A 26,376-nucleotide genomic window follows, 5' to 3' on the forward strand; every position below is an offset into this window, starting at 1 on the left:
GGTGTTAAATTGAAAAGTAAATGAAATGATCGAATGAAAACATTTCAACACCCTTTGGATTTACTGTTTACTAATGTTTACTGTTCATCAACTCTGTGGTTCAATGATGGACAGTTTAAATTGTAGAGCGCTTTCAACAATGGACGTTGTCCCAAAGCAGCTTTACAGAGATAAATAGGTTATTCTATTTAAATCTATACATTTTAGTGCCTATATGTTTATTAATGATGAGCGAGCGAGTGGCAAGGAAAAATTACTTGAGGTGGTATGAGGAAGAAGCCTTGAAAGGAACCAGACCCAGAAGGGAACCCATCGTCATCTGGGTGCGACCGAATGGCCATTCATCATAGTTTTGTTTATAGTACTGTTAATACCAACTGTAGTCCTGAGCCATTGTAGCAGACTGTTCATATTACAGTCCAAATCAAGAGCTTTGCTCAATGAGCAGCCGTGGCAACTGTGGCAAGGAAAAACTCCCTTAGATGACATGAGGAAGAAACCTTGAGAGGAACCAGACTCAAAAGGGGAACCTATCCTCATTTGTGTGATTTATAAATCATTAAACAATACAGAACACTGGAGAGTGAGAACTAACATGAGCACTGGAATGTAAGATTATGATTAATGTTCTTTCTACAGTCTTATACAGTCATTTGAGATTATGGAACCAGGAGCTACTGAGCAACTTATAAAATAGCAACATTTGAGATCATCACAGATCCAACACCAGCTTCTCCATGCCAGAGCCTTTAAACACTCAAAGGTGCTTTATACTTGTCACATGTACATTACAGCACAGTGAAATTCTTTCTTCCCATATCCCAACAAGGTCAGCCCTGATACAGCGCCCCTGGAACACAGAGGGTTAAGGGCCTTGCTCAAGGGCCCCAATTCTTGTTGCTTGGCGATACTGGGGCTTGAACCCCTGACCTTCCAATCAGGAACCCAGAGCAATTATCTTTGTGCTACAACATCCCACAACACATATGTATTATAATAGACAGACACTGTACGACCAGGGTGCAGGTAGGGACTCCAGCAAGAATAGCTTTGGCAGCATAAGTGAAAGGGCGAGCCAGCCCAGACGTGAGGGGTAAAGGCAACCCAGATGTGAAGGAGCTCCGGGATAAGACCACCATCAACAAACCTAAGTGAACATGTGAGAGTGAGGGGACGACAGCATTCAAATATCCCAGTTCACTACAACACTCGATATCCATGATCCCTCCAGGTCTGTTCCCGCTGACAGAAAGACCTAGACTTGAACACTGAGACTGTGTCAGAGTCACGAACAATAATTGGAAGTCTGATTCTAAACTGTGGGGCTTTGTAAGAAGAAGCACTGCCCCCCTGCTGTAGTCTTCATTGTTTAAGGTACCAACAAATAGCCTGCACCTTTTGATCAAATACAGAATTTTAAAAAGCTTTGGAAGTAGAGGAATACTTTTCCTTGTGTGATCAAGAAAACCGGGTGTGGCATGGCAGCATTTTTATTCTGTTACAGATGCATAATGGAAGGTGTGATATTGTCACATGAGCACATTTTTAACACGTAATGCATGTCAATCATCTGACCTCCTTTGGATATTTTTCTGCTTCACCGTCACCGAACTCTAAAAGGTAAATAAGATACCAGGTGTTCCAGGGCAATGTGTATCTTGAGATTAACGGGTGATGATTAGGTGGTGCCACCTCGGCCATGTCATCTTTTCTATAAGGCTTAAGCACATCTGTGGTGCTGATGGCTCGTTTCCAACTAATTTAATATGCAGCTCTGGACTTGCGAGCTGTCTGAGAGGCTTTTGTTTTGGTCCTGCATATGCAAATTTCTAAGTTTATAACATGAACAAAACTATAGGCTTTAATATCTACAAAAAAACAATCTTCTCAAGGGACAATACTGCAGTATACAATATATTTGAGTAGTCAATGTGAGTCGGCTTGTATAGCGGTACAGATTTACTGTCCTCTGAAAATAACTCAACAAATGAGTACACAATAAGTAATAACGGCTGTACGTCGTGTAACCATGCAAAGCCACAAGTCATCATTTTTGTCTGCTTGACAGGAACATACAAATTTGTGTATCATGTATTAGAGCAGAATTTTGTGCCTTCAGTACAATTCTCACATACTGACCACTGGATGTTCAACTTGGCACCTCCTGGCAAAGAACCATGCTCTCACCATACGCCGCACACTGCAACAAGTTGGTTTGCAGGCCGTCTTCCCAGAGGAAAGTTTCTTCTGAAGCTGCTCACAAGAAATTCTGCAAACAGTTTGCTGAAGATGACCTGTCCAAGAGCATGATTAACTGGAAACATGTCCTATGATCTATTTAGACGAAGATAAACTTGTTTGGCACAGACGGTGTCCAGCATGTTCGGTGACTGCCTTGCGAGGAGTACAAAGAAAATTGTGTCAAGCACAACAGTCAAGCATGGTGGTGGCAGCATCATGGTCTGGGGCTGCATGAGTCCTGCTGGTACTGGGGAGCTGCGGTTCATTGAGGGGAAACATTCTGAAGCAGAACATGATGCCCTCTCTTCAGAAACGGCAGATTTCCAATATAATAACGACTCCAGCACGCCTTGCTGAGGAAGGTGATGATGACGGTGATGAAGTGGCAAAGTATGTCTCCAGACCTAAACCCTATTGAGCACCTATGGGGCATCCCCAAGCAGAAGGTGAAGAAGCACCATGTGTCTAATATTCAGCAGATCCGTGATGTCATTACGGAGGAGTGGAAGAGGATCCCAGCAACAACCTGTGCAGCTCTGGTGAATTCCATACCCAGGTGGATTAAGGCAGTGCTACATAATGGTGCTCACACCAAATACTGACACTTTGTTGGGCTTGTTGCTTTATGGCATTCGTTCTTACTGTAGAGATTCCTGTCTGTAATGCAGCGCTCTGTTCTACTGTTTTTTCTCTGTAATACTGATGGTTTCTCAAGCTGTGGTGTCATAATGTTGGTATTAATAGTGGAATGATTCAGGCAGGATACCACTGAAGGTGAGGTGTGAAATTCATGACTTGTTACTGATATATGTATACGTCATGATTGTATGAGTTGGGTTTTTAGTGGTACTTTTGTACTTGAATTCACTTTTCTTTCACATTCTTTAGCTTCTTAATGTCCATATTTGAGAAGAAAGGTATTTATATATGAGAACTTGGGTTTCAGGCCAAACTGTTCAAGCTTCTGTTTTAATAGAGAAGTCACTCCTTTTTGATTCCTGCGGTTAAACTCACTATTGTTCAAATCATAATACTTCCTCTATTTGAGTGTGTTTTACGACTGTACGATTTGCCATTAATATTTACTAATTAATAAGAAAAATCCCATGTTCCATATCCACGGATACAGTTATTGATATTTTTGCAACTCAAAATTATATAGAAATCTCCAGAAATGCAGAAAACTGATTTAAGTGACATAACTGAGTCTCTTATGGGACCCCTGGGACGTTGACCATTGCTTAGTCTATCATATCCACACTATTACTTACTTATTTAAGTTCCCAAATCAGCTTGCTATAACCCTTATTTTGTTTAATAATGGTGCCAAAGGACATGAAGCTATTATTGTTATGGAGTCTATGTTAAACTTTATTATCAGGGAAGGGAAATGGTAGCTCTATAGACCACTGCCAGGTCCCTGAGCAAGCAACTGCTCTGTGTGTAATCAAGATAATTGCAAGCAGGGTCATAAATGTAATCGTACCTACAATAGGGATAGTGAGATTCACCGATTGGCATCAGTGCATCGACATCAAAGTTAACGATGTGATGCATAGATCTTTAAAAGGGTGCAGTAGATACAAGTCAACCTGCATTGGTAAAAAAATTAAACAATGTATTTATATATAATTATTAGTAGATGAGCTATATATTGTATTGCGCTTTTAACAATGGACATGGTCTCAAATCAGCTTGACACGGATAATGTGGTATGGAAGAATGAATGAGAGTTTTTTTTGTAAGTTTGTCCCTAAGGAGTGAGCAAGTGGTAACTCTTGTAAGGAAAATCTCCCTAAGATGGCATAAGGAAGAAACCTAGTTGGGAACCTTGTTGGGTTGCAGCGAATGCCCATTTATTACAGCTAAACGATGTTGAGGTGTGCAGTGCTGGTGATCAAATGCAAACCGTGTTCCTGAGCCATTGTAGCAGATTGTTGGCATTAACTACAGTCCAAATCCGTCCTCAAAGCTCCTGTCTTACTCTCTAATTTCATAGATTCTCAGGCAATAGATGTGAAATATACCCAGCTGCAGAGTGGTCTCCAATTGAAGAGAACACCATCCAGAAGCAGATCAGTGGAGAGGAGATGGGCAGGAACTGGTCACTGGAACCTACCTCAGGAGCATGGTTTAACGAGAGAGGGAGAGAGAGAGAGAGAGAGAGAGAGAGAATTAAGTCTTCTTTTTGTTGTCTAAAAGTTAAGGACACTGTGTGGTTGGGGACTCTGGCAGACTCGCTATGGCAGCATAATTAAAAAGGAGAGCCAGAAGGTAACAGACATGGGGGATGTCTGGGATAAGAGACGGCCCACCACACTACAACAAACCAGAGTGAACGTGTGAGAGTGAAGGGACGACAGCATACAAATATCCCAGTTCACCAAGCACTCTATATAAATTATCCCTCCAGATCTGCTATTTTAAGAAAAACCTTCTGACTAAATGCTTAACTAAATAAATGTTTTCAGCCTTGACTTGAACACTGAGACTGTGTTTAAGACCCAATACTAATTGGAAGGCTGTTCCATTACTGTGGGGCTTTTATAAGAGAAAGATCTGCCTTTAGCTGTAGTCTTCATTATTTAGGGTACCAACAAATAGCCTGTACCTTTTTATCTAAGTAGGCGGGGGTATTCATAATGGTTCAGAAGTTCACTCAAATTATATCTCGGAAGTAATATTTTATAATCATTGTGGGATTTATTGGAAGCAGTGTAGACTGATTTATTACAGGGTTAAAGTGGTCATGTTTTCTAGACATATTGCTGCTGCATTCTAGACTAACTGAAGCTTATTTATGCGCTTACTCGAACACCAAGACAGTAAAGTGTTAGAGTAGTGGAATCTAATTGTAACTATAGCATGAACTCGTTTTTCTGCATTCTGTAATGACATCATGGACGTGATTGCCATGTTTATGTATAATTTCACCCAGAGGCATCATATATAAAGAGAAAAGCAGTGGGCCTAAAAGGGATTCTTGCAGAACACCAAACTTTACATTATAGAGTGTGGAGAACTCACCATTTACATCAACAAACTGATCGTGATCAGTCAGATCAGACCTGAGCCAGGAGAGAGCTGTTCCCTTTTATTTAAACAACATTCTCTAGTCCAGCCAGGAGTATAATATGATCAATGGTGTCAAAAGCTCGAGCAAAACAAGTAACGAGACTATACACTGATCAGAGGCCAATAACGGATCATTTACCACTTTAACTAGCGCCATTTTTGTGCTATGATGAGGCCTAAATCCTTACTGATACATTTGAAAAGGTATAATTCCTAAGTAGATGTGAGCAGAACTGCTGTGCGACAACCTTTTCTAGAATTCTGGAGATAAAGATTTAGTTACATAACTAGTGCTGATAGAAGAGTTTATTATTTTTAGAATAAATTACTTCTGGAATTATCTGTTTGAAGAAACTTGTCAAGGGATCGAGAATACAAGTTGATTTTGATGAGGAAATAAATTAAATTGTCATTATCTTGAATAGGAGTAAAACTTTTTAATTGATTGTCTGTTATCATTATAGTTCTATTTACAGGGTTTTTTATAAAATAGTTTGAACTTATATTAATTGTCTGGATTCAGAATTGTCTGTGGTCTGTTTTAAGGTGCACGTATGATCATTATACTAGACTGCAAAATTTTTCTCCCTGATTATTTTGATTTTAAGCGGCGCTACATCATCTTGAGCAGACCCCTGGCAAACTACGGCCCGCGGGCCACATCCGGCCCTTTGTATGTCCCTGTCCGGCCCGCGTGAGGCCAATCATAAATTACAGGGATGCACCGAAAATTTTCGGCCGAAATACCTAAATCACCGAAACAACATGAGAGAAACACAATTGTAATGACGCAATAAAAAAGCGCAGCAGCACACGGTTATCTGGATAAGAGCAACATGTGTGCGGAGGGCGATTTGCAAAACATGCAATGCTGAAATTTCAAGAGGGGGTGTATCTGCAAAGAGTTTCTCCGAATCGGGGTTTAATTTATCACCTGAAATCCAAACATCCCGATTGCCATTCTAAATATGAGAAGAACGCGGCGCAGAAAAGTAAAGTAAATCCGAGCATGCGCACTCCGTCTGTAGAGGACGTTTTTGAAAAGGCAGGAAAGTTTTCCAGTGATGGTGCCAAGGCAAAAGGCATAACACAAAAAATGATGGATTTCATTGACTTTTGAATTTATTTTTCATTTCGGTGCATTCCTAAAATATTATCGTTGGTGTGGCCCTCTGACACAATTCAGGTTTCTCATGTGGCCCCTTGTAAAAATTAATTGCCCACCCCTGATCTAGAGTGTAATGGAACATTGATGCTAGACATTCAGTGGCCCAGTTGAGCTCTGTGGGGTCAGATGGAGATCAAATTAATGTTGATAACTCCAGAGGATTGTAGTAGATGTCGTGAATGTACGCCTAACACAGTAAAATGGTGAGGTACTTACGCAATGACTGAGGCAGATTAGAAAGGAGATAAGGTAATGATCTAAAATAGCTTCAGACTGTGCAATTATGACTTTTTTTTACATCAAATCCAGGTGTTAGTATTGTATTGTTAATCACATTACTTAAACAGATTTTCTGAGAATTTCTACATTTTGGTTTCACTCTGGAGACAGACACTGTCTCAATTTGGTGCATCTAGCGGACGGTCGGTTTAGCCTGTTTGTCTGCTCCCTGGCCTTGGCTCTGGACAGTCACTGGTTAACTAGTGCTGTTCTGAGACTATGACCTATACTACAAGAAACTAAAGCAGCGCCTTCTCAATTATCTATGAAGCCTGCATTGTTGTTGAGCACCATTCGGACATCCAGCAGTTAAGTGACTATAACCACAGCTACATCACCATGCCACACTGGGATGGGGCCAGAGCATATTACAGCATCAGTCATTGCCGTTGCTAATTTACACACCTCTATAATGTTATTCGTAGTAACCTCTGACTGTTGAAGGCGTTTTTTATTCGCTTCTCTGTAAATAAAAATGATCTTGGAGAACCTATGCTTACCTAGAAACTTAAGCTGACCTGCTATCTCGGTGCTCTGGTTCATGGTAAACACCTGACATGTGCTGCTGGTGCCCCTGAAGGTCTAGGTCTAGTATTTCACATGCCTTAGAATAGATTCTCCTTTAACCAGAGCTCTTTCAGGTTTACTTAGCAGGTTCTTCACTGAGAAGAGCAAACCTTTTGGACACGTAAATCGGAGCGGAATGGTGCTCCCGTGCGTGAGCCTTAGCGTTGCCTTTGGCTTTGCGAGTATCCCACCGAGCCGTAGTCGGGGGAATGCTAACTACACCTAGGGCATCCAGAAATTTTCCTGAAGATCCTGGACTGCTCTGGCTGTCACGATTTCTCTCTAGACTTTGGATGCGCTCCTCTAATGCTAGAATCTTCTCTGTCAGAGAGCTAACTAACGCCATATCAGAGAAATTACGTACCTTAATGTGGTTAAGGTACCGCATTACCACGATATACAGTGGTTTCTGGAATTTTCACTTCCAAGAAGCTTCCAATATGATAAATGGACGCCACCCCAAAAATGCTATTTTATGTATACTTTACTGTATTAACATTTTACTTGCTCATTATTTTAAAATAAATCTCAATAAAAACAATTCCCTATAAGTCTACTATGGAAAAATGTTCCCCTATATCTACCTATACCTATATCTAATAAATATAAATCTAAAATATCCATATTTCAAAATATTGTTGTTTTTTTCATTTATCAAATGCAAATCAGTAATTCAATAATCGTTGAATTATTATTATATTGGATCATTGAATATGGCCACGCCATCACCTGACTGGATAAAAAGATATGGGAATTTTACAGAAATCAGTAGTGATCCAGTGGTGACATTTTGAGGAAGAAAAAATAACTCGCTAAGAAAACACGAGAGAGAAACCTTGAGAGGAACCTGACTCAAAAGCAAACCATCATATCATACCTGCTTCTCTCTAAAAGCATACGTGAATTTGTTTAAGTCTAATAATCTGATTGGCTGAGCCGCAGTCCGCGTGTGTTTATATATATTTCTAAGTGCGTTTCATTGTGTCCTTTTCTGTGAAATTCCACGTCCTGGTTCGAAACTGGTACAACAGGAAAGCCATCGGAGCAAATGAAAAGCGTTTTATTTTACGAATGTGGTTATAACTTTTACCTTTCAAATATAAAATCAAATCCTTTACTCTGAAGTGTTTTTATTTTTGTTTGTTTGGTTTTTTTTTTTTTTTTATATAAAAATAAAAAAGTGATATCTCCCATTATGGATTTTATGTTTCTTCAGAGCATAACAAAGCTCTGTGCTACTATTAATTAGATCAAAAACAAGATTAAAGTGAACTGTGGGTGTGTATGTGTGTGTTATTTATGGAAGTTTGGCAATCACACACACACACACATGCACACTGATGAGCAACCAAAGATCTGGATGACTGAAAGGCTTCTCGAAAGTTACCTCATGATTTCTCAATGCTTTCTTTCATAATTGTTCTGTTTTCTTCCTCAAACACCTTACATTCTTAATTCTGATTGGTCAGAAGGTGTGAGTAATGGTAAGGATGGACGATCCAGATTAAGTAATAATGAACAAACTTTGTTTTTATTCAACAAAGAAAAACTGAAGGAGGTTTTTTTAAATGTTTGTGGTAGAGGCATGGTGTTGAGCCCGAAGATGTTGAAGATTCGATGCTTCGATAGAAGGAGCCTGATATACTTCCAGTCTCAGTCAAATCTACACTGAGGTGTTATAAAATTAGGATCATACCATTTTGGTGATTAAGGGGTGCTTAATGTCTGATTTCACATTGACCTATCGGTTTCCTTTTAATATGTTGAATTACAGCCTATTATGATGATGTTGTAAATAAAATTGTAAAAAACGTGAAAAGAAAATTTTTGACGTGTGTGATTAAAGCGGGATTCGAACCGCGGAAAAGCAGGGGATTACTGTATTAACTTCAAGAGAGATAAAAGGCTGAAAAAAAAAGACAAGAAATTTCCACTTATCCATTAATTTCCACTTATCTGATCGCTTTACCACATTCCAAAAGTGTTTCAATTCTACCTAGGAATGTTTTTTCATTGTGTGTCACTCAACATTGTGTGTTCACTCTGGTAAATTCCACTTTGTAGTTATAAAGCGGTTACTATATCAGAGATTCGGATCATCTGGAGTGGGCGTGGCCAACACTACTTGCCTAACGTTAATTCCATGATTATAAATTTTGACTGCACATACACTATATGGACACGCGTCTTTGGAAACCTGGAAATTCCACATTGCCGCTCCTATTCACTGTTATAATAATCTCCACTCTTCTTGGAAGATGTTGCACTGGAGTGTGTGATCATCCAATTCATTTTGATTTGTATAGCGCTTTTATCTATCCGCGTTGTCTCAAAGCAGCTTTACACAGATAATGCAGTGATAAAGAATGAATAAGAATGTTATTTATGTGTATGTTTGTCCCTGATGAGTGAGCCGATGAAAGAATTAGGAAGATAAGGAAGAAACCTTGAGAGGAACCAGACTGAAGAGGGCATTTGCGACCCAAAATATGAATTGGAGAGTAAAATTTTAATCGACTGCGACCATAAAAACTGGCACGTTATGACCGTAAGATCTGCCTGTTATGACTTGCGCGTTCTGTGAGGAACAGCCTGTCACATGTTGACATAATAAACTAAGACGCAGAGTTAAAGTGCCAAAATAACCGGGCAGCTAAAGCACAACTCACCTTTCCGCATCAGAAAAATCACATCGAAACAAAAAATATCTGTCTAACTCTAGTTCTGATGACACACCTGTTAGTAGGAGCGTTGGAGAGCGAGAGAACTACAAGTCTTTTTAGGATTTTCTCCTTTCGAGAGAAATTCTTGAAGCTGGACATAAAGCTGTGAAGAATCCATATTGCTAGCGTTAGCCGCTAGCCACCTCGTTAGCGTTTTCTTGCATGCGCAAAACAAATGGAATTTTTCGGTACTTAGTCAGCAGCCACAGTGACACTGCGCTAACTTTAGTTCCTTATATATACACAAGGCATTGTAGTGTATGTTTTCATTTAATATAAGTAGCTGCTAAAGCATAAGTGATAGTGTAAGACGAGTTGGAAGTAATCGCTAATGTTTGTTTCTCCACAGGCCAGTAAGCCTCAGGCTTTTACACCAGCAGGAGGAGGAAGTGTGCCAACACTCGACCTGTCCTTCTTTGACAGTCAAGCCACAGCAAGTAACACGCAAAGCCAGGTGAGCAGTGTTAACACACACAGACACACACACACACACACACACACACATATACCACTTCCTTCCTTCTTTTCTACTCACCTCTTTAAAGGTCAGCACTAATGTCTCAAAAATGAACATGATCTGAAACTCTCTCCCTTATTTTGCTAGTATTTTGAGTCGAGCTTAATGTTTTAATTCTAGAAACCGTACTGGCTTTACTGTTTCTATAAATGGCGAAAAGTGTGTGGACACCCAACCATAGGATCGGTATGCGCTTTTTCTTGAAACCGCCACTTTCTTGGGAAAGATTTTACAGATTTTTGGAGATTCATTAAGTCACAAGCAGTAGCGTGAAGAGGCCTGGGGTGCAGTCAGTGCTCAGATTCATCCCAAAAGCTCTACAGCAGAAGATCTTCCGCTCCAACCCATCTAAAGCATATCTTCTATAATGGAGATTGCTTTGTGCACATCGGCATTGCCATGTTCGGATAGGTTCGGGTTTCCTAATTGTGTGGCTCGATTTCGGTAAAGAGCAACATACGGATGGAGAGATCAGATGTCCAATTACTTTTGGCCGTACTGTGTATGATTAGATCGTATTTAAATCTTCTAATAATGTTCGCTTTCAAGACAAATTTTTTACCAGCACTGTGTTGTTCATGGTGGTCCTGCATGCTTGTTTGCATGAAAGGGGGACGAGCTGATTGGACGGATGAAAAGTCGACTATTTTGATGCTAATCTGATGACTAAAAAAGTGTGTTGTATATTTTTTTATCTACAGTCCACTCAACTTCACAGGTCAATCCTAGAGCGAAAGCAGCCTTCCATTTTAGATTGAGCCAAGGGGCGTGGCTTATTTGATTGACACTGTATTTTCTCCATCCCACACATAATGAGAGAAAACCAAAATAAACACAGACTCTGTGCTGTTTTATTATTTATATTGTAGTGTTTATAGTATTAAACAGTGATCTGGAAGTGTATTCGCTCAGCAAAGCCGCTTCTGGGACGTCACGTTTAAAAGCCTGCGTTGATTCAGTGGTAGTGAAGTGCACACTGCTCTTTAGAAGGACAAGACCACCTGTGTTCTACAGAACAAGTGAGCACTTTATTGATCCACTCTGAGGAAAGAGAAGCAGTCAGAGGGACTGAAGAGCTTTTTTCTATCTGGTCTGTAGGTATGTCAGGGGCTGGAAATGCCTGTGATTATGTCAGTAGTGGTGAAACCGAGACAAGAGAAAGAAGGATAGATGTGATAATAGTGATGTTTAGACTTCACTGATAGCCTGATACTACAATTACAATCGTTTAGATTTTTTTTTTCTTCCCCTCATTAATCTACACCCAGTCCGCTATAACCGATGCTCCCCAATCCAGCTGTGTAAAAGCTTGTGTCCTACTCAGACTCCAGGCTGTATGTGTCCCAATACATTTGTTCATATAGAGTGTGTGTGTGTGTGTGTGTGTGTGTGTGTGTGTGCGCTTATGGATATTTGTGTTCATCAGCCACAAGGGTGTTATGAAAGGCAGGTAATGATGTAGGTGAGGAGACCTGGGGTGCAGTCAGCGTTCACATTCATCCCAAAGGTGTTCAGTAGGGATGAGATCAGAGCTCTATAGCAGCAAGATCTTCCTCTCCAAAGCATTTAAACCAGATCTCCAAGGAGCTCACTTTGTGCACAGGGGCATCGCCTTGCTGGAACAGGTTTGAAAGTTCAAGTGAACGCAAAATTTTATTATAGCGCCATCTAAAGACGTCCTGTACAACTGAGTGCCTCCAGATTTGTGGTAACAGTTTGGAAAAGAAACACACATAGCAGGAAAGGTCAGGTGTCCCAATACTTTTGGCAACATAGTGTATGTGTGTGTGTGTACACACTATGTGGTTGTTGATTTTAAGAGGGGGGGGCATTGACCACAATTCCACTGATTTGCTCAAGATTTTTTTTTTTGTTTGTTTGTTTGCTTCTCCGCCTATGCAATATAGAGACGTCTGGCGTTTCAAGGCGTAGACACGTGATTTTTGGGAAACGGTGTAGACGGAAAGTGTTTTCTGAATGCAGTTTTCAGATGTTTCCGGGTTAATCAGGATAAACGGTGAGATGGACGATGGTCCTCTGCAGTTCTGACTCAGATGTGAGTCAGCCGGAGGGGAAACGAGGGATTCCGTAGTGAGGAAAATAAAGCGGGAACATTGTTGAATGAATTAGAGCGTCAGCAGAACAAACAGTACAGAGACACTCAGACATCAGACGGAGACGTTCCACTGACTCCAAGACGTCTGAGCTTCATACTTTGATGTATTTGGCAAACGCTTGTATCCAGAGCTGTTTACATTTATCTCAAAAGTACAACTGAGGGGCCATGCTCAGGGGCCCAGGAGTGGTAGCTTGGTGTGGCTGGGATTTGAACTCATGACCTTCAGATCCAAAGTCCAATTATTTAAACTACCACCTCCTCCATTGAATTAATATTGAAATTTTAAGGCTCTGGGTTACTGATCCAAAGATCGAGGTTCAAGGCTCGTATGGCCAAGCTGTCACTTTCGGGGCCCTTGAGCAAGGCCCTTAAACCGCTGTGCTCCATTGCATGTGCATGCAAGTACATGTGACAAATATAAAGCACCTTTTTAATACATTAAATTGAATTCATTTTTTTATACAGATTTTATACAGTGTATTAAATTACTTTTAAATAAAAAATAATTAAAATTACTTTTATCCTTTTAAATTGGCCAAATTTCATTATTACATTTTATCCTTTTTATCAAACCAAAGTTGTATAAAAAAAAATATATTTTTATAATTTGTACATTACATTTACTTGCCATTCTTTTCAGTGATATTGTTAATCCCTTCTCACACAGAAGTCTTGAGAAACTACTACAGGAGACAAACCTTATTTTTGTTTATTTATTATTATTATTATTATTATTATTATTATTATTATTATTATTATTAAGTATATAAAAAGCCATGAAATATCCAGTTAAATTTCAGCGAGGCGATCGTTCAGTGCGGTTCTTGGTATAGCAGAAGTTGTTTATTTGATCTTCTGAGAAGTTCTCCATCTGGTACAGAAGTGAAAACAGCTGCATCGTCAGGCATTTCTCAGTTTGCTGCAGATTTAGAGGCGGAAGAGCTCGAGCCGGGAGTCTGACGTCACAAATACATATAAAGGGTACAGATGTAAAGGGTTTAACGTGTGTTTACCTGCTCCTTTGTCTGTTCATGTGTCAGTCAGTCTGTCTATCACTGTTATTGTCTATCCGTCTGTTTACACCTCTGTCTGCCTGCCTATCTGCCTATCTGCCTATCTATCTATCTATCTATCTATCTATCTATCTATCTATCTATCTATCTATCTATCTATCTATCTATCTATCTATCTATCTGTCTATCTATCTATCTATCTATCGTCTACTCCTTTGTCTATCCATCTGGTCATATGCCTCTATCTGTCTACCCCTCTGTCAGTCTATCTATCTATCTGCCTACCCTTGACTGTCTGTGCATCCATCTGTGTATCTGTCTATCCATCTGTCTAACCCTCTGTCAGTCTGTCTATCCATCCGCCTACCCGGCTCTCTGCCCATCCATCCCATATCTGTCTGTCTGTCTGTAAATATATCTGTCTACCGCTCTGTCATTCTGTCTATCCATCTGCCTACCGCTCTGTCTGTCCATCCATCTATCTGTCTTATTTATTTCTGTCTGTCTGCCTACCCCTCTGTAAGTCTGTCTATACATCTGTCTACCCCTCTGTCAGTCTCACTACCGGTCTGCCTACCTACTTGTCTGTCTGTCTGTCTGTCCATCCATCTGTGTATCTGTCTACCCCTTTGTCAGTCTGCCTACTCCTCTCTGTCTAATTGTGTATCCTGCCTGTCTGTCTATCTGTCTGTCTATCCCTGATTCCCTGTCTTTGTTCAGACATGCACAATGTTTAGAAGAACATTATTAATAGATTAGATAGAGTTATGTAAGGAATAAAGCTCGGTGAATTTCCTGCACGAGTCGGTGCTGCAGAACAGCCGAGGTGAAGCCGAGCGCATTAGAATGGTGTCAGGTCTCACACATGGCTGTGGATTATCACCTTATACCTTGGGCACGTCCCAGCTCTGACGCAGAGACACGTTAAAGCTGACTTTAATGTTTAAAGAGGAAAACTGACCGACTGGATCAAAACGACACTTTGTAAACGTTTTGTCTGTCATCCGATCTCTGTTTTTATGGGGGGGGGAGAACATCATTTGTACGTGTCTGGGAGGCTAACCCTTTCCTTACAGGATGATGATGATAATGATGAGGATGTCGATGTCAAATGTCAACATCTCTTCTTCAAGGTGGATGTAGCTCAGCCGGAAACCCCGCTCACCCCCATGACCCCAATGACCCCCACCACCCCCGTGTTCCCGACCCCGTCCTCCCCAAATGAGGTAACCGGAGTGCCGTGCAGCATGACGCCGTGCATGGAGGCTCATTTTAGTGTCAATGCTGCACCCTAAACTCCTCCCTCTGCTCCTGAATAACACATCTCTCTCACACACACACACACACACACTTTCTCACACACACTCAATCAAACCCGATCAGCACTGTTCACACCGATCTCTCTGTCTGATGAAATGAAACCGATTTGCCCATCTGCAATGTATCGCCAGTGAATCTTGTGTGTCCTGTTGATCTCCTGAGGCAGTTTTACCCCCTGGGGCAGGTTTGAGGCAGGTCTCGGAGATCGTGTACAGTTGGATGATAGAAGTGATCTCATGAAACGTGATATTTGAGGTTAACTGGTGCTGGAAACAAGCAAAACACACCCACACCATATACATTCCCAGCATGATGAATACCCCCAGTCCTGGTGCATGGCATGTGAGGGGTGTTTTTTCTTTTTTTTGGTATGTTGATTGATGAGATCTAGTTTCCGGTGAGCTCTTATCATATGGAAACCAGTCCTTTGTTTCACAAAATAGTGTGTGTTTCTTCCTACAGTAGCTCAGAGACCTGTCAGCCTTTCTCCTCTCTTTTTAGCTTCATTATCAGTGTCCTCTTCCTCAAATTTACATTTCATTTGTCACATACAACATTCATACAGAGTACGACCCAGAATATAAAACTAAATTATATTATATATATATTGGCGTGTGTGTGTGTGTGTGTGTGTGTGTGTGTGTGTGTGTGTGTGTGTGTGTGTGTGTGTGTGTGTGTGTGTAAATATATATCTCACGGGCACCATCCTTTCATTTCTTCTTTTTAATGGAGGTTCATCTCAGAATAGCCTGTGTGTGTGTGCGTGTGTGTGTGATGTCCATGTGAATGGGTAAAAGGGTTACAGGAAGCTTCAGGTTTGTACTAAAAAACAAGACGTCATGAATATCAACTCTGTGATGCAGCTCAGCTCCTTATAGAGCAACTTAATGTTGTTTTAGTGCATGGGAGACACCTGAAACTAAACACACACACACACACACACACACACACACACACACACACACACACACACACAAATGTGCAGCAAGGACAGGCAATTTCAGAAAGTAAATTTTTTTTCTTTTGATTCATTCATTTATTTTTCTAGTGGTTAGGATGCGGCGCTCTCACCGCTGCGGCCCGGGTCCGATCCCTGGTCAGGGAACCAACCCCAGCCACTCTTAGTGCCGGTCCCAAGCCCGGATAAATGGGGAGGGTTGCGTTAGGAATTGCATCCAGCATAAAAACTTGCCAAGTCAAACATGTGGAGGATCCGCTGTGGCGCCCCCTAATGGGAGAAGCTGAAAAAGTTTTTTCTTTTTTTTTTTTAACTCCACAGTTTGAGGAGGCTGATTTTATTTTTTTGCTTCATCAGTTGATTAAATCTGATCCGATGATGATGATCTACAGTGAGGTTGATAAACATGGATATATAATATCAGCTAATTATACTGCACAATATCTGTCTGTCTATTAATATGCCTATCTGTCTACCCTTTTGTCTGTCTTTTCCCTGTCTGTCTATCTAACCTTCTTTCTGTCTGGTCACCTGTCTGTCTGTCTGTCTGTCTGTCTGTCTGTCTGTCTGTCTGTCTGTCTGTCTGTCTCTCTGTTTATCTATAACTCTGTCTCTCTCTATCTGTCTTACCCCTCTGTCTGTTTATTCATCTGTCTATTTTTCTACCCCTCAGACAGACAGACAGACAGACAGACAGACAGACAGACAGACAGACAGACAGACAGAGACTGTCTGTGTCTGTCTGTCTGTCTATCCTCTTTGTCCATTCATTCATCTATCTGTCTCTATAAATGTCTTCATGTATACATATTTTTGTCTGTCTATGTGTCTGTAGTATCTCTGTTTTGGTTGTCTGTGTCTCTTTCTGTCTTCTGTCTGTTTGTCTTTGCTTGTTTTTTGTTTCTCTCTCGCTCTCTCTCGCTCTCTCTCTCTCGCTCTCTTTCTATTGTGAACAAATTGTAAATTTCTATAGTACTGGAATCACGTTTGTAGTTTAATGAACTATTTTTTTAACAGGAACCTTTTGTGTGTGTGTGTGTGTGTGTGTGTGTGTGTGTGTGTGTGTGTGTGTGTGTGTGTGTGTGTGTGTGTGTGTTTTTTCTGTTTATAAACTCATCGCTATGACCATGTGCACTCTTTCTGACAGACGAGTAATGGCAGTGACCCGTGGGCCGTGTTTGACAGTAACGCCTCTGGGGGCTTCTCCAATAACTGGGCGGCTCAACCTGAGGGCACAGAGACTGGGCAGAGCAGCGGTAACGCCTGGGGGTCTGGAGGACATGGCCACTCGCACGCCTACCCAGGCCCAGGTAACACACACACACATTCTAACGACACATTCTAACGACAGTTAGAATGACTTGATTTACACACTTCCACATCGTACAGTAGGAACGGGTGATGTTTCAGTACAGGAGCAATGCAGCATCTGAGAAATCCTTTCACCATCTCACCCATCTGTACACATCTGTACACTACAGGGACAAGAGTATTGAGACGTCGGATTTTTCCACATCTAAGAAGAAATAAAAAAAAAAGCCAAAAGAAAAAGTGAAATGAGAATGTAAGCGAGGGAAAGTGTGAAAGAAAGTCCAATGAGAATGTGAGGAAAAAGTCGGATAAGCATGTTGAAAAGAAAGGAAAGAAGGTCAAAAAAGAAAGAAAAAAGTCAAACGAGAATGTGAGGGGGAAAAAGTCCGACAAGAAAGAAAGAAAGAAAGAAAGAAAGAAAGAAAGAAAGAAAGAAAGAAAGAAAGAAAGAAAGAAGTCGAATGAAAAATAATGAGAATGAAAGAAAGTAGGATGAGCATGTAATAAAAAGAAAGAAAGTCAAATGAGAAAGAAAGAAAGAAAGAAAGAGAAAGAAAGAAAGAAAGAAAGAGAAAGAAAGAAAGAAAGAAAGAAAGAAAGAAAGAAAGAAAGAAAGAAAGAAAGAAAGAAAGAAAGAAAGAAAGAGAGAAATCATGGCTGAGGTGCTGGTGATGAGACGTGATGAGGAGTAAGCAGATTAAAATCGTTGTTTCAAAAGCAGATGTTTCATGGGGTTTCCCCAGATTGGTCTCACACACACAGCGATTGAAGCAGTGTGTTTATTGTCTTTCAGTATTCCACTATCTTTTTACGCACTTGTTTACAGATTGGAGAGCCTCTGCCCACCCTTTCCTCTTTAAGACCTCCCTTTTATAGCTAATCATGTCACAGACCTGATGTCAGTAAGTTGTTGGATGTTCTTCCAGCTGAATGTTTTCAAAATTTCTGTATTTTTCAGCCCATTGTCACCTCAACTTTTCTGAGACCTGTAGCAGACATCACATTTGAAATGTGTACAATTTCTCATTTCAAACATTTCTGTTCCATTGTGAAGAAAATATTGGCTCATGTGATTTGAAAGTTTTTTACTTTTCATTTTATTAAAAAAAAAAAAAAAAACTTTCCAACATTTCCGGAATTTGAGTTGTAATCCTGTCCATGTTCAGAGTAAATCTCATAAGAATTAGGAATTAATCCAGTTTGCCTGTAAAGAGCCAACAAACCTGATCGTGAAGGCAGACATGAGGCTGTATCTCAGAAATGACTTTGCACACTTCTCCAATTTCAAAGTTTGTCCAATCTCTGAACCGGACACTCTGCTGCCCATTTGTCCTTTTAAAACGTTCTTCATTCAGTTGGAGAATTTCACCACTGTCTACGATCAAAACAGATCTGAACATTGTCATGAGTGAAACTATTACTTAATGTTACAGCAGTTTGCTTCACATCATTACTCTGTTTTCCTGTGATTGTTTGGGCAGCAGAATTTACGGCTTGTCAAAGCTGAAAGATAGTCAGGAGAGGGGGAGAGGAGAAAGAAAGAAAGAAAGAAAGAAAGAAAGAAAGAAAGAAAGAAAGAAAGAAAGAAAGAAAGAAAGAAAGAAAGAAAGAAAGAAAGAAAGAAAGAAAGAGAAAGTTTGTTGAGAATGCAAGAAAAAAGTTTGTTGAGAATGTAAAGAATTAAAATCAAATGATAATTAAAAAAAGGAAAGAACATTAAAAAAAAGAAAGAAAGAAGAGTCAAATGTAATAAAGAATTAAAATCAAATTAGATTTAAAAAAGTAAAGAACGTCAAAGAAAGAAAGAAAGAAAGAAAGAAAGAAAGAAAGAGTCAAATCTAAGAAAGAATTAAAATCAAATAAGAATGGAAAAAAAGTGAAAGAAATCAGGGAAAGAAAGGGTCGATTAAGAATGTAAAAAAGAAAGTCAAATAAGAATGAAAGGAAGAATTAGTCAAATGAGAATGTAAAAAAAAAAAAAAAAAGGAAAGAACATCAAAGAAAGAAAGAGAGCGAAGGAACCAGGGTGCTTGGCCCCCTAAAAAATTCCGCTTGCATCTGTAATTAGGATCGTCGTTCTCTTTAATGAAATATCATTTCCTTTTCAGTGGTTCAGAAGTGTGTTTTTTGGTCTACATTGTATGGATTTTTTTTCAATTAAACACCTTTTTCTCCTTTCTTTTCTCCTGAAGATATTTATCCGTATCCGTACCTAATCGATTACGCAGGTACACCATGAGGTGTTTAGAACTTCTCTAACAAGCTGCATGGGATGAACTGAGCTCCAAACTCACAAGCATGGGTCATGCTGTCGGATAACGGCACAGTTTAATCATGTTGAATTCATTCAAGACGTAATAACGTGTCTACACGGCAGTGGTTGCTCACTGGTTTCTGATCTAAAGGTTGGGAGTTCAAATCCCAGTCACTTATGGGCCCCTCGAGCAAGACCCTTAGGGCCCTGGATAAGAGCATCTGTCAATTGGTGTAGATGTAAAAATATTTAAAGGGGTCTGGTAGCTCTTACTTCTGATCAGAAGGTTGTGAGTTCAAATCCCAGCACTACAAACTGCCATTGCTGGGCCCCTGAGCAAGGCCCTTAACCCTCAAGTGCTCAGTCTTTGTATGTACAAATTGGATCACTGTTTTAAAAAAAAAAAAAAAAAAGGGTGTATACCAAATATCCCAGAGTTTTATATCATAGTGTAAGAGGGGTCGACTGATACTGTGGGACATTTACAGGATTATATAAATGTACTTGTCGCTATAGTAACGCTTTATGCTTTGGACCTGTAATCTGAGGCTAATAAGAAATGGATTGAGGGAGGCAAATGGGTTTCTTCAACTCAACGCATAGTAAAACTTTGTATAGGGGGGGTGTTTATTTCACGTTTCTGGAGGGAGTCTCCAGTTTCAGTGCTTTAGGGTTCATCTTTCCGCCATTGTCAAGACAATAGTTTTTTTTTTCCTGTATGAGAATGTAAAAAAAAAAGAAAGAAAGAATAGAACATCAGAAAAGAAAGTCAAATAAAAAAGGAAGAAAGAAAGTCATATGAGAATTAAAGAAAACCAAAGAAAAGAACGTCAAAAAAGAAGGTTAAATGAGAATGTTAGAGAGAAAGAAAGAAAGAAAGAAAGAAAGAAAGAAAGAAAGAAAGAAAGAAAGAAAGAAAGAAAGAAAGAAAGAAAGAAAGAAAGAAAGAAAGAAAGAAAGAAAGAAAGAAAGTCGAATGAGAATGTTGGAGAGAGAGAGAAAGAAAGGAAAGTCATATGGAAAAGAAAGAAAAGTCGAATTAGAATGGGGGGGGAGAAAAAGAAAAGTCATATGGAAGAGAAAGAAAAGAAAGTCAAATAAGAATGTTGGAGAGAGAGAGGGGGAGAGAGAGAGAGAGAGAGAGAGAGAGAGAGAGAGAGGAAAGTCATATGGAAAAAAAAGTCAAATGAGAATGTTGGAGGGGGGGGGGGGAGAGAGAGAGAGAGAGAGAGAGAGAGAGAGAGAGAGAATGGAAAGTCATATGGGAAAAAAAGTCGAATGAGAATGTTGAAGAGGGGGTAGAGAGAGAGAGAGAGAGAGAGAGAGAGAGAGAGAGAGAGAGAGAGAGAGAGAGAGAGAAAGAGAGAGAGAATTGAAAGTCATATGGGAAAAAAAGTCGAATGAGAATGTTGGAGGGGGAGAGAGAGAGAGAGAGAGAGAGAGAGAGAGAGAGAGAGAGAGAAGAGAGAGAGAGAGAGAGAGAGAGAGAGAGAATGGAAAGTCATATGGGAAAAAAAGTCGAATGAGAATGTTGGAGAGGGGGTGGAGAGAGAGAGAGAGAGAGAGAGAGAATTGAAAGTCATATGGGAAAAAAAGTCGAATGAGAATGTTGGAGGGGGAGAGAGAAAGAAAAGAAAGTCATATGGAAGAGAAAGAAAAGAAAGTCGAATGAGAATGTAATAAAGAATGAAGGGGAAAGTTCAATAAACATTTGAGAGAGAGAGAGAAAAAGTCAAATGAGAAAGAAAGAAAGAATGATAAGGGCATCTGCCAAATGCTGTAAATCTCTTTTGCTTTTTCTCTCCTCGTTTTATCTCCTTTGTTGGTCACTGAAACATAAAACACTCATCAACAGAAACTACATACAGGTGTTTAATCCTTACCATTTACTTCTTTCTGGCTCCGCCTTTCATTCCAAAACAGGCGCTCTAGCACGCCCCCTGCTGGTTGATATTTAATTATTTCCCTTCAAATAATAGCACTTGTGATATTCAGTGTAAGAGAAATCAGGAACGTTCTAGAGAAAATATGAACAATTATCTTTCAGCATTGAGCTACTGATTGGTTCCCTTCAAGAGCAGTTCACTGGAAGCCATATTTAATGTGAAGTTAAAGGAAAAATCTGTACAGTAAATTAATGTGTCAGATGCTCTCTGCTGTATGTCACATGACTATAGTTATAGATTTATCAGTCGGGGCCCAAGCACCGAAGTTCTGTAGGTGTTTTATTGTTGTTCTACCTTTTCTTCTTCGTTATTGTCATCCTCTTCGTCCTCCTTTTTTTGTCTATAGAACGTCATTTGTTTTCAAATACATTTTGGAAGTTTTTCACCAACGGAGAGTTTCAATTGGTTTCATTTTATACCTTTTATATATAAACGATGGTTATCATATTCACAGATAATCAGTCGGACCCCCCCCCCCCCCCCATAACAATACTAATAGACGTTTACTTCAGAATGAACGTGTGTGCTGGTTTGCATTATCAATATATTCAAATTTTACGTATTGAAAAATGGTGCGTAACACGGTAATGTGGTCGAAGGTGGCGACGATGACGAGTGGGACGACGAATGGGACGACAGAAAGTCCTCGGGCGGGTACGGAGAAAGCGAAACGGCCGGTGACGGCGCCATCAACCGAGGAGGAGCTCACGGGTCCTCCATGAAAATCACCCTCAACAAGTAAGACGTCTGATATTTACCATAGAACCCTTTTGCAGAACTTCAGCTGAAATGAAGTGGATTATACTGTAAAAGTTCTGTAAAATCGATCGTTTTTTCCGCACCGTGTGCAGATTCCCGGGATTCTCCAAATCGGGTCCTGAGCTGTACCTCCTGCATAAACAGGGCTCCAAAGGACCCAAGCTGTCTGTCTATGTAAGCTAAAGATCTTTATAATCCTTTCCGATTAATGTGAAATGTCGCTCTGCCATATACGTTCCCATAGTAACAGCTCAATCACAAATACGTTTAACTGCGTGAATTATAATACATTATTACCCGTGCACAGTACGTCATTCTGTGTAATTCTTGCTTGCCATGGGTTGGTAGTGGAAGATCTCCTGCTACAGAGCTCCAACCCTATTGAACACCTATGGGATGAATAAGAACTCTGACTACACACCAGGCCTCCTCACCTCCAGGAAATGGAGACCACAGACTTTTGAACTTTGCTCCTTTTTAGAAACCTACAGTATATGAACCAATGGATTGGACAACGAAAACCGGCATCAGAATTTGGACATCATTAATACCGAAGACATCCACGCTAGGAAAGAACACGTACGAGGTGGTATCGAAACGTTTCCAGACTAGTTTTGTAACACGCCAACAGATGGCAGCACAGGGCTGCACACACAGTCACAGGGAGCACCGACCTTCATAAGGCAGTGTGCCTCCTGTGTACATCCGGAGCTGTGCGACTGGTGCTGTTCTGACCACAGAAACAACCTGATCGCACTTCCACACCCACCCTTCTCACCAGACTTGGCACTTCGCCCTCTTCCTGAAGATGAAGATGCGGCTTAAAGTTCTCCGTTTTCACACCATTGCGGAGATCCGGTGGTTGACGCGCTTCGAAAAGAAGACATTCGGAACATGTTCCAGAAGAGGCAGAAACTTGTGCACAGTATTGCTTTTTTTTTTTTAAGGTGATAGTGTGAACACGTAGATAAATAAAGTACGTATGTTATTATGTAGTAAACGAAACAACCCAAAACATGTTTTAGATTTTCGATTATCCGAAGCTTTGATGACTTTGTGGCATGTTGGACAGTGATAGAGTACTGCATCGGACGACCTGGCCTCCACACTCACCCGATTTAAATCGGTTGATATTTGAGAAGGAAGGAAAAGCAGCCAACAAGTACTCAATACCTCTGGAAGCTCCATTCCAGGTGACAAACGAATTAAGCTGACTGAGAGAACGCCATAAAATGTGCAAACCCGTTAACAAACCAAAGGGTGGCTACTTTAGGCAATTTAAAGTATAAAACATATTCTGGGTTCTTTAATTTGATACACCGCGGCTTTTTGGTTCCAAACCCTACGGCATTAGACTTTCTAGTAACTTGTATCCTCATTGTTTTTCCTTTCCATGACACAATTCCTTTTTTATCTAGTAGTTCAGTGACTCAGTATCAGAGAGTTCAGACTATCAGCTGTTCAGTGACTCACCATCAGTTATTCATTGACTATAGTGAAAGTAATAAAGGTATCTGAGGATGTAGGAATGTCAGTCTGGACCGAGATGGTCTGCTCTTCAACATTTCACAAAAACAAGTCGTGATAAAGGTCAGAATCTTCACAGAATGAAAGTGTGAGGCTCCTGGAGGAGTTTTTTTTATTGTGGTATTTAGTGTGTGTGTGTGTGTGTGTGTGTGTGTGTGTGTGTGTGTTGCAGAGCGGGGAGATCGGCCCGGTGTGGGAGTACATCGAGCCTCAGCTGGACTGTGTTGTAGCCGACCCCAAAAAGGGCACTAAAATGTACGGGCTGAAGAGCTACATTGAGTATCAGGTCTCCCCGAACGTAAGTCCTGTAGCACCACCCCTCTGACACGCTACAATCCAATATTTACCACTTCTACATCTTCACACTGTTCTTACTCTCTGTCCTTTAAATAGACAACTAACAAGCCAGTCAATCATCGATACAAGCACTTCGACTGGCTGTATGAGAGACTTTTGGAGAAGTTCGGGTCGGCCATCCCCATACCCTGTCTACCTGACAAACAGGTCACAGGTAAAGCAGAAAAAACTCTGTGTCTGCATACCTGTGTGTCTGTCTGTATACGTGCATTTGTGTTTGTGTGTGCCTACATACCTGTGTCTGACTGTGTGTGTGTCTGTGTGTCTGTGTGTCTGTCTGTGTGTGTGTCTGTGTGGGTGTGTGTCTGTGTGGGTGTGTGTCTGTGTGTGTGTCTGTGTGTGTCTGTGTGTGTCTGTGGGTGTCTGTCTGTGTGTGGGTGTGTGTGGGTGTGTGTGGGTGTGTGTCTGTGTGTGTGTGGGTGTGTGTCTGTGTGTGTGTGTCTGTCTGACTGTGTGTGTGTGTCTGTCTGACTGTGTGTGTGTGTCTGTCTGTGTGTGGGTGTGTGTCTGTGTGTGGGTGTGTGTCTGACTGTGGGTGTGTGTCTGACTGTGTGTGTGTGTGTCTGACTGTGTGTGTGTGTGTGTCTGACTGTGTGTGTGTGTGTGTGTCTGACTGTGTGTGTGTGTGTGTGTCTGACTGTGTGTGTGTGTGTGTCTGACTGTGTGTGTGTGTGTGTCTGACTGTGTGTGTGTGTGTGTCTGACTGTGTGTGTGTGTGTGTCTGACTGTGTGTGTGTGTGTGTCTGACTGTGTGTGTGTGTGTGTCTGACTGTGTGGGTGTGTGTCTGACTCTGTGTGGGTGTGTGTCTGACTCTGTGTGTGTGTCTGACTGTGTGTGGGTGTGTGTCTGACTGTGTGTGGGTGTGTGTCTGACTGTGTGTGGGTGTCTGACTTTGTGTGAGTCTAAGTGCCTGCACACCACCTGTGTGTGTGTGTGTGCCTGCACACCACCTGTGTGTGTGTGTGCCTGCACACCACCTGTGTGTGTGTGTGCCTGCACACCACCTGTGTGTGTGTGTGTGCCTGCACACCACCTGTGTGTGTGTGTGTGCCTGCACACCACCTGTGTGTGTGTGTGTGCCTGCACACCACCTGTGTGTGTGTGTGTGCCTGCACACCACCTGTGTGTGTGTGTGTGCCTGCACACCACCTGTGTGTGTGTGTGTGTGCCTGCACACCACCTGTGTGTGTGTGTGTGTGCCTGCACACCACCTGTGTGTGTGTGTGTGCCTGCACACCACCTGTGTGTGTGTGTGTGTGCCTGCACACCACCTGTGTGTGTGTGTGTCTGTCTGTCTGTCTGTCTGTCTGTACGACTGTGTGTGTCTTTGTCTGTCTGTGTGTGCTCAGAATACCACACTTGTGTTCATGTGTTGATGTGTAGAGCAGCAGCTCGGGCAATAGTGGAACTACACATCACACATTTATATATTTATATATGTGCTTGTTGTTTTATGCAGTAGTTTCTATAGCAACAGCTCACACAGGATCACTAACACAGCTTTGACCACAGATGTCCATGATCAGTAATAATCTAAATCATCATGTCGTGGTGTGTAGCTGGAAGTTTCTGTTTGTGTTTCAGGACGTTTTGAGGAGGAGTTCATTAAGATGCGTATGGAGAGACTTCAGGCCTGGATGTCCAGGATGTGCCGGCATCCCGTCATCTCCACCAGCGAGGTCTTCCAGCTCTTCCTCACCTACAAAGATGAAAAGGTATGGAGTGGAAAAGAAAGTACAGATTTTAGTTTTTTTTTTAGTAAGGATGTATGAACGGATTGATCATGTGACACAGGACTGGAAAACGGGAAAAAGAAAAGCAGAGAAGGATGAGACGGTCGGGGTGATGATCTTCTCCACGATAGAGCCTGAGGGACTGCCGGACCTGGATCTCGTTGAGGTGTAAGTGAAAGATTCAGCAAAATAGCAACTATTGGAACTGTTTCTTACTTCTGTGAAGAGCTTTAGGGTCTTCAGTTTCACTCAGATTCACATCCTCACTATTGATCCATGAACAATGTGGGGGTTTTATAATAAGGAAAATATATTGTGATTAAACTAATAGTAATGATGTACAGGTAGATGCCGATTAAAAGGTAGTTTTATTCCTTGTTAATGGAATCAGGGAGGTTAAATACTTCGGCGAGCAGGATATTTCGGGGGATAATTGTTCAGGGGTGTAAATACTTTTGCAGGACACTGTGTGTATATTCTGGTATTTAGACCATATTCACTTATTTCA

At 41.0% G+C, this 26,376-nt stretch overlaps 1 protein-coding gene and 1 long non-coding RNA gene across 3 annotated transcripts in view; one reads left to right on the forward strand and one right to left on the reverse strand.

The window, feature by feature from the left end:
• snx9b (sorting nexin 9b) overlaps nucleotides 1-26,376 on the forward strand; it is a 37,571-nt gene that overhangs the window by 6,924 nt on the left and 4,271 nt on the right. The window contains exons 4-12 of one of the 2 annotated variants that reach the window (XM_083562510.1): nucleotides 10,403-10,507; nucleotides 14,836-14,928; nucleotides 17,128-17,290; nucleotides 22,091-22,229; nucleotides 22,343-22,424; nucleotides 23,950-24,075; nucleotides 24,171-24,288; nucleotides 25,720-25,850; nucleotides 25,930-26,036. In XM_083562510.1, the coding sequence (XP_083418636.1) occupies nucleotides 10,403-10,507; nucleotides 14,836-14,928; nucleotides 17,128-17,290; nucleotides 22,091-22,229; nucleotides 22,343-22,424; nucleotides 23,950-24,075; nucleotides 24,171-24,288; nucleotides 25,720-25,850; nucleotides 25,930-26,036 (1,064 nt within the window). The remainder of the gene's footprint in view (nucleotides 1-10,402; nucleotides 10,508-14,835; nucleotides 14,929-17,127; nucleotides 17,291-22,090; nucleotides 22,230-22,342; nucleotides 22,425-23,949; nucleotides 24,076-24,170; nucleotides 24,289-25,719; nucleotides 25,851-25,929; nucleotides 26,037-26,376) is intronic. The other variant, XM_083562511.1, reaches the window with a different exon arrangement.
• Nucleotides 18,397-18,919, reverse strand: LOC310737860. Its single transcript, XR_014536906.1, has 2 exons — nucleotides 18,600-18,919; nucleotides 18,397-18,514 (listed from the first exon to the last, which is right to left on the reverse strand). It is a non-coding gene; the product is annotated as an uncharacterized lncRNA (long non-coding RNA).

The sequence above is a fragment of the Silurus aristotelis genome (genome assembly GCF_946808225.1).
Source record: "Silurus aristotelis genome assembly, chromosome: 15".
Taxonomy (NCBI): domain Eukaryota; kingdom Metazoa; phylum Chordata; class Actinopteri; order Siluriformes; family Siluridae; genus Silurus; species Silurus aristotelis.